This window comes from Trachurus japonicus, chromosome 21 (assembly GCF_045865225.1).
Source record: "Trachurus japonicus isolate A0001 chromosome 21, Traja_1.0".
In the NCBI taxonomy this organism is placed as follows: domain Eukaryota; kingdom Metazoa; phylum Chordata; class Actinopteri; order Carangiformes; family Carangidae; genus Trachurus; species Trachurus japonicus.
The window spans coordinates 12161838-12175546 of NC_140927.1; the positions used below are offsets into that span (position 1 = coordinate 12161838).

General features: G+C 43.4%; 2 protein-coding genes across 3 annotated transcripts in view; one reads left to right on the forward strand and one right to left on the reverse strand.

Moving 5' to 3' along the window:
- The window catches only part of asb1 (ankyrin repeat and SOCS box containing 1), a 230980-nt gene that overhangs the window by 70104 nt on the left and 147167 nt on the right, over positions 1-13709 (forward strand). The window lies entirely within an intron of this gene.
- The window catches only part of hdac4 (histone deacetylase 4), a 133311-nt gene that overhangs the window by 6115 nt on the left and 113487 nt on the right, over positions 1-13709 (reverse strand). For both annotated transcript variants that reach the window (XM_085764291.1, XM_085764292.1), the window contains 2 exons: positions 8529-8647; positions 7654-7787 (listed from right to left, as the gene is read on the reverse strand). In XM_085764291.1, the coding sequence (XP_085620417.1) occupies positions 7654-7787; positions 8529-8647 (253 nt within the window). The remainder of the gene's footprint in view (positions 1-7653; positions 7788-8528; positions 8648-13709) is intronic.

Here is a 13709-nt window from a genome sequence, read left to right on the forward strand (position 1 = left end):
AACAATGGCGCTTCACATTTTTACGAGGACAGAATTTTTTCTTCCCACTCACCATGTCTTACAAAAATATTTAGGACACTTGTGCTGGGATGTAAGCGCTGCTGGGCAGACAACATCATGTAAGTGCATTAAGCATCTCGAGCCATGTTTGAGATATAGCGTGCGTAGCCGAATATGTAGTTTTACGAATGTGACAGTCTGTTGTTGAGAAATGCTGCAGAACTCTCAGTTGAACTAATGCGGTTCCCCTCTGGTTTAAAGGATCACTTTTGAAAGTGGACCAGAGCCCAGTGTTGGATCCCTCCAAGAGGTGGGGAACGAGCTGGAGCTGCTGACACAATAGAAAATAGGCCTGCAGGTGCACGCCTCCTCCCACTCACCGCGAGGTTTCGCTACTCTTTGACACAAACTACAATGTGTGCTTTGTAAAGTGTCCCACTCTGAGGACGCACACTAGTGTACACAGATGCATAAAAATGGAAAACTGCCTGCTGCTCACACAAGCACATACAGCGCCTGCATGCACACTCAAACACAGACACACACACCTCGGGGAGCGCTGCTAAACCTATGAAACTCTCCAAGCCACAGCTCAGAGGAAACGGGAATATTCCCTAATGTGCCTTCCCAACCCGGAATGATTCAATTTCCCCCTTGGCCGACTGCACATACGACACTTTCTCATCCCGTTTTGTCAAACAGGCCCATTCAGCCCCACATTCCTGCACAGACGACATGCATCCCGACTCCTGCTCAATCCTAACCCCGATGGAATAAAGGACCAACTGAGAGACATGTAAAGAGAGACAGAAGAGAGAAAAAAAAAAGGTTTGGCCTGAGATTTTGGAGCAGAATGCCAGCAAGAAGAGGAAAAAGTCATCGTTGGTCGGTCTCGCTTGGCCAAGGCTGGAAGTTTTCTTTTAATTAAAACAAATAGTGTGTGGGAGGGGTTCGTGGGGGCTGAGGGAAGAGGCAGTCTAGAGAGAGGGATACTTTAATCCTGCTGTGGCACGACAGGCTACATCATGCACACAGAGGTGCGTGCACACAGACGCACACACACATATACACACAGTTTGTGCGTGAATATTTACATTGGGTTATTTGGTATTTGGCCAACACTCTGATCCAGAGCAACTTAGAAAAAAAAACCCTCCAACAGCAGAGTCGCCTTAATTGCCTCACTGGAGAGGCGACCTGCAGATTTTACATCAGCAGGGTGTCCACTGCTCATCGCTATAATCACATCTTATATGTCTTTCACATCGCGACAGTTACAGCCAGGAGGCAAAACACGAGCTGTCATCTGCTGCTCCACTGAGTCCACAAAAGTCAGCATTCCTGGAATAACGTGGGATTCACCACAACAGGACGTGTCGGTTAATTTCACATAACATGATATTCAGACGCTGGTGCTCAGAGCGATGGCACATCATGTGAAGGAAAGAAGAAAGGAGTTGCTTATTTTGTGTAGTGTGATACATCGCTTTTTTCTATGACCCAGGGAAAACATGAAAAGCTTCAGCATATGAACTTTAAACTAAAAGCAGACTCTTCATTTCAGCGAGACACAGTGGTGGTGGTTCCGATAATATGCTTTAAAAAAAAAAATAAAAAAAAACTTTCCTGCTGTAGTTCTGCCCCACAGTGTTACGGCCACACCTATACAGCCCCCATTAACACAGGGCTATTTCTGTCTGTGTGGCTAATCAAAGAGCAACACTCCACACCTGGGAGCTGCCACAGCTGCCAGCTAACGGTGCCCGGTGGGAACACGGTCTCAGACTTTTGGACTTCGCCGCGCGGGCAGAGACTTCAGAGGTTCATCTCCCCCCTCAAGGTTGTTTCACTTGTGGTTGTGTGGGGGGGGAGACAGCGGTACTTATTCATCCCTCCCATCTCAAAATTTCCCAAGCCGTTCTGAGGACTCCAACCATCAATCTTTCAATCAAATCCTACTTTTCCAACCTTCAGGCTACAACCGCCAACTTCTCACCATGCCCTCAGCCCGCTTCCAGCCCCCATCCCCACCCGGGCCGGCCCAATGCTAGCCCAGCTCCCTGTCAAAGCAGGGTCAGGGGTTCTCTGGGGGTTCTCATGGGGTTCACCTCAGAGCAGGGTTGGGCGGGGGCGGCCTGTCAGCTTGATTGACAGTTGGGCCTCACGCTTATAAACTTTAATGGCTCTTGTCAGGGTTCTCCAGGGGCCTCCACCTGACAGGTATGGCAAACACACATATGCTCACACACACACACACACACACACACACGTGCACTATATACAAGCACACATTTTGTCTGCTACGCCATCCAGGAGCATTTCTGTTTATTGAGTTTGCGGTCCTGGTTGTGCCTGGACTTTCTGCATCTTCATACCATCAGATGTGCTGCGGCTTTCAGAGAGAGGGAGGAAAGAGACGTCCCTTTGAGGACGGTTCGCTGTCACTGCTGTGCTGACTGATTTCCGAGCGAGTCTATTTCTCTGTGTCCTGGCAAAGCAAAAGCGGAGACACCGTGGAAAGCCATGAGCTGAGAATGAGGAATGTGCCCCGGTAAAAAACATTCCTGAGGGAGGCTGAAACCAAAACAGTGGAAAGAGGAGGAATTCCACTTGTTCAGCAAAAGAAAAGCGCACAAGGCGTCCATTGTTTACTGTTGTGCTCATGTGCATATGTTGGCGGTCCCTAAAAACCGGTTGATTATGTTATGCTAACTGAACAAGGTAATGACGTGTATTGTGCATAGCAGGTGACCTTCTGGGAAAAGGGGTGTAGGTCTGCCTCGCAGTCGGGGGATGGGGGGGTTGGGGGAGGGGTAGCGAGACCCAGGGGGGGACAGGTGAAGTCAAGCGTCTTACTGTATCTGGAGTGTAAACACGCTGAATAACCTCATTGACAGCTGGTTACAATTAGCATATTAGCCTGTTGTTTATCAAATAATTGCTAACAACCACGGATCGAGCTGGGCCAACATCTGTTTGCGAGCAATCATCAATTAGTCCCGGGTTCAGAGTTGACTAGTGTAGTCGCCAATGCATCATTCATGAGCTATTTAACTAGGAGGACTTCACGATTACGCACTACAGTGGTGGGGGTGCATAAAAGAGCCTGTAAAGTCCATTCAACAATTTTCATCCCTCTCTTTCCCAGCTAATCGGAGCTGTTTTCAAAGGAAACCTAACGCTCATTATGGCAAAGCTCGTCTTAACCTGCCAATAAAAGCACAGATATATTTCTCACACTAGCAAGCAGTAAAACGCTGGAAGTACAAGCTGCACAGGAGGTGAAGAGGATATAGGGAACACCCTAGGATGTTTCGGCTCCAATGTGGAGGCTGCCAAAATCTGCCTTTTAAGACTGCCACATAATAAAAACACCGCTCACATAATAAACAAAATAAACTGAAAACAAATTGTTTGTTTTTTAACCATTTACTGTATATTGCTGCTTTCAACTCTGTACTTGTGCACATAGCATCATGTAGTAACTTATCTTAATCTTAACTTTTTACCTCACTGGTAAATATAGAACCACTCTACCCACACTTTATGTTCATGGTGTGGTTGGATTCAATTCAATTCAATTCAATTCAATTCAATTCATTTATTTACTGAACAGGGACAGTGCACATTAATTAACATGTCAGTTTTACCATCAATGTTAATGTGCCAGAGTTAGCCACAGTGGCTAATTTTCATCTGTTTATGATGTTGATGTCCTGAGTCTCATACACTTCCATACAATGCAAAATCTAAGGCATTTTGGAGCTTCCTAAACAAAAGCACAGCTGATGGTCTAACCCAGCTGTGGTCCCATGCCTGAACCTACTGGTCCGTTCCATTCACACTCCGGCCAACACACACACGCATATGTGCCGCACACTAAAACATATCCTCCATTAAAAAAAAGACACTGAGTGGACACAGTCAGACAAGTCCAAAATCAATCTGATTGTTCGGGTCTGCTTTGTTGCTCAACCTGCAACACCCATTTAGGCTTGAAATTTAATTAAGCATTTCCTTACAGTAAGTTTTCGTAATATTCACCATCAGAGGCTATTGCCAGTCTTTGTCGGCAAATTAAAGACAAAGAAAGAAAAAAAAGAGCTTCTTTTCCTCCCTCTTGCTCAATCCCTCACTAACATTTTCCAGCAAAATTCCACTTCCATTACTGAGACTTTTGCTGGGATTATGATAAAAACACTCACTTCCTGCCATTTTGATCTGGGACATTTTAGCCTCTTTTTTCCTCCTTTGCTATCAGTTATCAAAGCTGCACACAACTGAATGATTTGCCTTTGTTCAAACAGCTGACATCACTTGCTGCCAAAGAGCCAACCGGCGCACGTCATGAGAACTGAAGGGCTATACTTAACTCTACAACATCTACATCTGTGTTGTTCATCACTTTATCAAAGCCATCTTCTGCCTAATGAAGTATCCTGTACAAGCCCTTCTTTCAACATCATGATACTCTTAGGTTTTTTTCATGGTTCCCCAGAAAACAAAAACTAAATCTTCCAACTGTGACCTACACGTATGTACTGTTAAGGTCTGTATAAGGTAAACTGTAAAGATAAGCATGATGCCTTTGAGGTATTGCAATTCTGAACATTATAAAATATAAAACTTGACATAAGGAAAATAGTTTTCAGTCTTTTGCAGACTTTGAAGACCTCCATGGTACAGCTGCTTTCTAACAATAGTTTCCTCCCTCCCAGCTTCAAATGATTGCTCCGTTTCCCTTTATTATCTGAACCCTAGACCCAGGCTGACATTGCTGGGAGAAGTGTGAGGGGTAACCATTTTCAGATGTGTACCAGTGACGGGGCCCCGGTTGAGAGGGTGAGAGGGGTGTCCTGCAGGGCCGAGGCAATTGACGCTCCCTGCCTCCTGCCGATTTTCGAATTTTCAGCTCCCCGTGGCACCCATCCAGTGACCTCCTCCAAACTCCCTGCTGAGGCCGGTGCTCCGCAGGCTGCTGAAACCCAAGAAGCAAAGCCTCTGATCCGCTTCATTATTTTTGCAGCAGGGCGGTGTTGCGAGTAAGGAGAGTGTCCTTCAAACTCCAATTCCTGACTACAAAACTCTGTGACAGTAAAAAGCATCCGCCCTGCTGAGATGTCCTTGAATTCATGAAACCTTACCAGCAGTAATGGCTCTTTTATGTAGCTTTAAGTCGTTGGTGGGCACGTAAAGGTAAACAGTTACCTTGTATTGGTGCATTTCTCCTCTCACGCAAAGCATGATCTACCAGAGCCTCTGGCAGCTTTGTTAGAAACCACTGTTTTCCTCTTAAACTACACATTAAAACACATTCAAGGGTTAATAACTTTGCCCACGTGTCACTTTGTTCACGGGCACTTGGTCACTTGGTCTTCATGACCCACTAAACAGTGGACCGGTTGGTTGCAGGGAGTTTTATTAATGTGATCCTATGTTATTGTTCTGTTTGTTTTGCTCTGGCTCCAAGATCCACATGGAACGAGGCCACGCGGGTTTTTACGATTCCAAGAAACCATTTATAGCTCGAGCTGTCTGAAGGCCTGGAACAAGAGGCCTCGGGATGCACAGATACAAACGTCAGCACGGTGCATACAGAGTCCCAGCTCAATATTTCGGAGCTTATCTAATCAACAACTTTCATTCATACAGGTCTAATTTGTTGTGAATCATTTTATTATATGGTGAAGTATGAAAGCTTCCTTTTGTTTTCATATAACCTTCATGAGCCCACGATTTTAACTAACTGTCCCGAGACATGTGGTTTTTAATTTCACCAACACACTATAACACCATATTATAAGTAAATGCAGTCCAACAACTAATTTCTCTGTAGTATGTGCTCTATAGTTTGGTATATACCTATGTACTGCAGAACCATATACATTAGTAAAACTGTTCAGGCTGTCTCAGTGGGCAGAAGATAATGGCTTTAACAGGTACAGTAGTTATTCCACTGACAACTAACACAGTGAGAGGGTGTGTGTGTGTGTGTCAATAGGCCTGCAGCAACACTTGAGAGTGGTATTTTTCTCAAATTAAATGAACCTAACACCAGAGTGTCAGTCTGAATATTCACTCTTATGATGTGTTGTACTAACTTACATCATACCGGTGGTGACATTTCACTCAGAGCTTGTATGTTGAAGATAGATAGGAATAAACAAGGATGTGATATTTGGCAAAAATCTTCATTTATTACTTTTGTCTTCATCATAATTCCACTATAAAGTGACTTTGAAAAGTGATCTGTGTCTGAGCTGCTAACACGTGTCCCTGAAATTTTCCTCCAACATTCATAATGAGTTTAATTAAATGAAGATGGGTAGAAAGGAAGACTCTAAAACACAAACTACACATCTACTGTGATAACAAGTGCACAGCTCTAAATCCAAGCATACAAGACACAGTGAGGACGCAGAGACCCAGTGACTCACACCACAGCCCAACACATCACCCAAATAGTTTCACGCGTTAGAAATTCTCCAGAAAAATAAGTCAACAAAGTTTCCAGAGTGAGGCACCAAGCAGATGTCTGATGCCTCTCTGACTGCATGCCAAAAAAACTAATATTTTGTATTTTTTATCCTGATCCTCTCTCTGATACTAGACATACAGCATCTAGAGCTCTGAGTGGAGACATGGGTGTCCTTGAACTCAACATGTACAACATCTCCTACACAAACAAACAAACAGTCACAGCCTCTTCTCCTTCCCTGAAGCTCTTTTATCTCCACCCTGTGCCTCAGTGCAGTAGTCACCTAACAGTAAGGCCCTGGTATGTCTTGGATGCATAACGTGCAGCGAGAAACTGAGCCTGAGCAGTCCATCCAAAAAAGCACTCCAGCCTCTCCATTAGCTGGAAGAAAAGAGAAGAGTGGGAGGCTATGTCGAGCTGCTGTTCTGTTGTGCGCCATGAATCACAGAGAGCCAATGTTTGCTCAGCTCCACAGCCCAACCTACACACTCCCACAATTAACCTCCTGACTGGAAATCCTGTCCTTCTGACGTATGTGTGTGTGTGTGTGTGTGTTGACTTCCCAGATAGGCGCAGTGTAAGAGAACATGACGACAAGATGTATCACAAAGTATGTTTTTTCAGTCATCAAATCAGTGCATACGAAATGTGAAAGTAGCCTAGCCTAACGTAAATATTTAAGGAGTGTAGGAGCTTTTTGGCTCCAGAAGAAAAAAGACGAAATCAAAAAAATACAGTATATTTACAATTTCATGATCACCTCTTTTTGCAGAAAGTTGATTCTAAAAGTCAGGTGAAATTACTTGCATCTGGAAATTCAGCCAGAAATAAATTTTTGAAATTAGTCGAGTGCAACTGCATTCTGTAACTTTGAGCTGACATCAAAAATAAACCAGATGCTCTTCAGCTGCCTCCCTCCCTTTAATTCTTCAAATGTAGCTATTAATCATTATGTTACTCATTTGCATTTAATTTACATTACGTTAATGTGGTTATAAATAACGCTCATCATTATGCATAAATCAGAACAGGCAATACAGTTTTCGGTCCCTGTTTAGTTTCACACCGGCCATACACTTATTCCACCACTCCAAATGTATCTGTTGAGCCCCGGTGCCTTGCTCAAGGATATTTAGACAGTAATTGATCCCTTCTCCTCTTGGCTCTCGTCTTACCTCATTGCCAAGCAGAGCAGAGACGCAGGCTTCGGAGGCATCACATATGGCTGTGAGGTCATGACCCCCCTCCAGGGCAAGCACCAAGCGACCGCCTGCCAGACCCATCAGCTGCCTGGTCAGGTAGCCGAAGCCTGTACACACAGGAAATGGCAGAAAAGAGGGAGAGAGACAAGGGCACAAGGAAAAGAATGAGACGGGGAGCACTGCTCTTCAAGCGCCGACTTCCTTTCTGGATATTGATCAAAGAAAAAAGAGAGTTTGAGCATGAATGAAGGAAGGGGTGACTGCATCAGAGAGGAAGGGAGCGGGAGAGAGAGAGAGCACTGTGGATTTACTGGGGGCCAGAAAACAAGCCATAATATGAGCCAGGTTTAATTTTAATAAATGCGGCTTTGAGTTTAGGCTCGGTCGCAGCCTTTGATCTTTGTTTTTCAGGAGGAGGAGGGGGTATGAATATATGCATTCAGCCATACTTTCTTCTCCACTGAATTCTACCCATATCCCCTCTTCCTGCAATCCTCTCTAAACCACCCATATCACCCCCATCCCAACCAAGACTCCTGCTCTTATTCGAGATCTGCAGGATGGTTTTAGAAAAGCTCTTTGCTGGCACGCCAACGTCTCGATCTGAATACACAAAATAAACGCAGGATGTGTGTGCATTTGTGTGCGAGTCTGCCAGTCTTCTCAGAAATTGATGTCAGTTGCACAGGGACAACGGAGCAAACTGCATGTGAAATGGGATATAGGGGGTATTCATTAAAATGTGCATGCATGACTAAGATATCAAACATGAAACTGATATAAGAATTTGTATCTGCTGTTCATGAGGAGTTTAAAAGAAAAACAGGATAGCTTTGTTTAGCACTTACATTTGGCGGTCAGTTTGTATCCTCCCAGCGGTGGAGCATGTCCATCTACTGCATCAAAGCCTGAAGATACCAGAACCACATCTGGGGCAAACTCGTTGGCAATAGGCATAACCACCGTCCTAGAGTAAGCAACAGGAGAGAGATAACAAAGTATTAAAAAAACAGTGTTATTGTGGCCTGTTATCATTCTATCTGACAGTTGGATTGACTGACTCCCTCACTAAGGCCAGAAAACAGAGGTAGATAAAAGATTCAGTGGAGAGCTTGGTGATAAGTGATGTTACAGTAAATGCTGTCACTCAGGCTGAGGGCCAGTCCCCCCCCCCCTCGCCCCTCCTCCCCCTAACTTTCTTCCAGATCATTGTCAGGCAAGCCCATCGAACGGTCACACTAAATTTCATACACAGATATTCTTGCAATAACAACTACCACATCGCATTTAATATGCTGGCATAGTGACATGATTACCATGCAAAAAAAGTCAAATTGAGAAAACGCTGCTCCGAAGTCCAATCAAAACCACTGAGCTTGATGACCAAAGTTTTAAAGATTTCATGATATCAATTTTGGAAACAATCCGATCTGTGAATATAAACTGTTTTTTTTGTTTTGTTTTTTTCCAACCACCACATTTCCAATACATGTAATTACATCAAAGCCTGTGGAGCTCACAGCTGCATGTACAGGGTGATAAAGAGGTACCAAAGCTGAAGCACTGAGAGCACTAAGAGCAACAGCTGATAAGAAACATGCATGCTGTTGCTGATTGGCCTCTGATAAAACTGCACTTGGCTTGAAAATGATTTGACACCATTTTTCCGCCCTATAAAAACACCTTAACCCCGAAAAGCTGCCAGCAGCCGAATGTATAGTGAACTCTGGAGCCTCTGAGGGCTCAAAGAGGACATATAGAAGACTTGTATGAAAATAGGGTATGCATGGTTTCAGTGTGCTTACTGTTCCTCTGATGACTATATGCGGTACCCGGACAGAGATGCTACGTGTCATTTTACGGCTTTTCTCTCCCTTTCATGGTTTTCTAAGCAAACATCCACCTAATGAGTTTGTATGTACAGACTGTGTGTGTGAGAGAAAATTACCATGTGTACTTTTTGAAGTGGAAAGTTTCAAAATTTGGAGGCAGTAATAAACTTAAAGATCCTTAAGTAGAAAGGAGAAACGGAAGGACAAATAAAACTGCATGTGTGTTTACAGGCAGGATAATTCTAACACTGGATCATGGGTGTGGTGAACGAAGGATGTTTGTGCACAACCTTCATCTAACACACAGCTGGTACTGGGGAGGGAGTGCTCATGTGCAATGTGTCATACGCAGAAATCAAATCAACAGTACTGTGTAATGATTCACTGCAAGTTGTGGTTGGAAAATCCAGTCTGGTTTATATGGTGACACTGTTTGAAAAAAACAAAATCCTCTACAGTAACACTGAGACAGCTTTCCACAGAGTGATTAGATTAGATTGCAGAAAACTTTTATTGATCAGATTTATTTTATGTTTTAGGGAGATAGACAAAAACTTAGTTGAAAAAAACAAATTAATTAAATTAAATCAGAACACTACCAAAATAAAAAATAATTGAAGTATTACATAACTCCAAATTTGGCGTGCATCAATAAACGCTGATCGGTCACTGAACTATCCTACAAAACAGGAGTTAGTGGACTTTGTGCAAAAGGATAGATAGATAGATAGATAGATAGATAGATAGATAGATAGATAGATAGATAGATAGATAGATAGATAGATAGATAGATAGATAGATAGATAGATAGATAGATAGATAGATAGATAGATAGATAGATAGATAGATAGATAGATAGATAGATAGATAATTTATTGTCTGCCCCAAGGGTAGCAGAAATTTGTCCTTCTAGTATTCTGGTTTTGTATGATTTAGTCTCACTTAAGTTCATAAATAGTCGGACTTCCCAGATGGCAAAACAAGTGGCTCTCTCTGATTTCACTGTGGGACCTCAGGTTAGATGTCGGAATTTTTTTGGGGTCTGGGATATTTAGGCGAGCTGTGTTTTGGTGAGGTCTGCGAGCGACAGAGTACCACAGGGTTCCGTCGTAGGTCCCCTCTACTTTGCAGACCTCAGGAACACGGTGTCGGTTTGCCGGCTGTGGGTGAGCAGCGTGCCCTGAACTCTGAGGCCACCGGTTTTTCCATCTCTCGTTCACCACCAAATTACAACCCTCAACTGTGCACACCACACCCCCCGCCACAACACAACACTCATACGTACACACAGCTGTCTGAGGGAGAGGCGGGAGGTGGCATTAGGAGCTTTCTGGTAGTCCCAGACAGCAAGGATACGGGGAGTGCGTGCGTCACTGTGTGTTAGCGTGCATCTGGCAATATTTCAGAAGAAAACGTCATGCTAAGATTAAGGAGCGTGACTAAGAAAGATAGAGATACAGAGAGGAAGAAGATGAAAGTTGGCAGGGATATAAGGGTGGACTAAAACCGAGTTATTGGGGGGAGGGGGTGCAAATAAGTCAGAGTTGCAGTTAGTGTAGATGTGTCATCGCTCCGAAGTTTCCTGAGCTTTAAGACTGACGGCAGTCGACAGCACAAATCTGTTCATGCAAACACGTCACGGATAACTACACCATTAGATTCAATAAACCAACCACTCTGCTTAGGGTAGGCATTATTATGTTATTTAGCTTTATCGCATTTGTTATAGATTTTTCTTCCTCTGTCTCCACCTACTCGCAAACTTCCACATAAACACACACACACACACACAGGCTTGGCCCATTAACATTTGGGCCATAAAAGGCCCCACACTAAAGGGGAGCTGGCCGCAGGCGCTCATGTGGGCTGACACACGACGCAAGAGGGAAACCTTGACCACCAAGGATACTTAAACGGCTGAAGCCTACCCTGCCCTGCCCACCCCCCCACCCCTCCACCCCCCACACTCCTCCAACCTTGAACATAAACAGAGACAGGTAACGAGGACGAAAACTGCTGCTGTCATCAGTTCCAGCCTTCAACCCGACCCCCCTCATCGGAATAATATCCTGACATTTAAAGAAATAAAACAGCCACAGTGATCAATTAGTGAACTGGCATGTAGGGAAGCTAGCGGTTTGGAAGGAGACTAATTGTGTGTGAATCAGAGGCTACATATGCAGAGATGAAAAGGTCTTTTTGTTAATTAAGGGAGGGGAGAGTTTACGACTGAGCCATAAGCTATAGGACATCCTGAGTGAAGAGGTTGTGATCTAAACCGCCGCTGGCTCTCTCGGAGCAACATCATACTGGGAGAGGAATTACTTGGAAAAGCATTAGTGTAAACCTTTGTTTGTTATTGTTTGGTTTACCTAGCAACAGGTGTACATGTGTCAGCTGAGGAATGGTGGGCCTGTTTATGTGCATGAGAGAGCAAGTGGGAATGTTGTGTCGTTATTAAACTTTAGCACTGTGGTATTACTGGTCATTAGCTGGAGGACTTGTTAGAGACATTGAAAAAGAAGGCCGGATATATTCAATGCGGCAGTTCCAAAAGCATTAGATCCTGCGCTTCCCATCCAAGATAACCCTGATGACATCATGTGAGTTATTCTCCAACCTGAAACTCTCATCCGAGGGACTTAACTTTACCCTCTTCATAGGCTCAGGAGTATTCACAATGATGAATGAAGTGATTCTGATTAAACTGAATGAATGTTTTTGTTCCAAATTGCAATCTGAGCCTGACGAGACTTAATTAAGAGTGAAAGAATAAAGGTACTTTATTTGTCACATATACAGCTAGTACAGTGAAATTCTTTCTCTGCATTTAACCCATCCCTGAGGAGCAGTGGGCAGCCACGGTGCAGCGCCCGGGGACCAACTCCAGATTATGAGCCAGTGCCTTTGGTCAGGGGCACTGACTGGAGGATCAGGCTAGCTGGCATGTTTTTAGTGGTGGGGGAAACCGGAGCACCCGGAGGAATAAAAAATAAAATAAAAAATAATTCAAACTAGAAAGAGCATTTCCCAAAGGAAAAGTGCATGTGAATGCTGAAAGCCCCATGGGCAACACACTGAACCTGAAACTGCCCACCAAATGCAAATGAACAGTGTAAAGCACTTTGAGTGGTCGGAGTAGCCCATTTACCATTAACCATCTTAATAACTTAACTTATACAAACTTTAGAAGTTTGTTTCTACAGTTGAGAAGTTGAATGAAGTCTGTAGCTTAAACTATGCAGAAGAAGTTGAAGTCGAAAGTTTTTGGAGTTTTTAGAGTTTGAATCCTGTTCCAATGCATTTCCTATGGGACAAAAAAATCAGAACACGTGTAATATCTCAAAAAGTATAAAGAATAGTTGAATAATAGTAATAATGCCCAAAGAAACTGCACTATTTGATGTATGAATTGTTGAAGTAGCACAAAGTATGTAGGACTAGTTAGGTTGCAAACAAGTTGTCATCCACTATAATAATAAAGACAGATGGTATTGAAGAACAAGTGTGAATGCCTTTAGTATTCACACTAATGGGACACATTTAATCAGAATGAATGCTGGTGCTTATAGTCATTTGTGTGTGGGAAGTTGTGCATCAGTGCATTTTACACGAACATTCAATGACACATTTAGAGAAGATGCTGCTTCAACCTAACTAAATCAGAGCAGCTTTTTTATGTAACAAAAGTAACAATACAGACACAAAACTCATTAAAATTGGAAAAAACTACTGTTCTCCTGTTTCCTATTCTGGTCCTCACGAGTGTGTTCACTTTTTGCCAACTGTTATTCAACAAGTACATTACAAATGTGTCCAGGTTAACACAGCAATAGGTTTTGGCACATTGCTATTCCATTTCTTCTAGGGCCAAGTCATACTTGCGTAATTACTGTAGTCTTTAATTTATCCATATTCATATCCTGACTATGTTTTCTGATCCAACTTACTCCAAGTTTTCAACATGGAGGCGTAGTGAACTGCTGCTGCTATAAAATAGCCAAGAAAAGGTCTTTGTGACTAGATATATAATCAGCCACTATAGTAAAGCATTAACTGGCCAAACTCTTTACTGCTGGAGGGATTCAGCTTTGGATGGCTCAGGCCCATTTCAGAAATGGGGCCTGGAAATACAGGTTATGCCCTTTAGAGGGAGCAGTGCTCATCAAACCAGCAAACAAAGGGTTAAACTTCAGA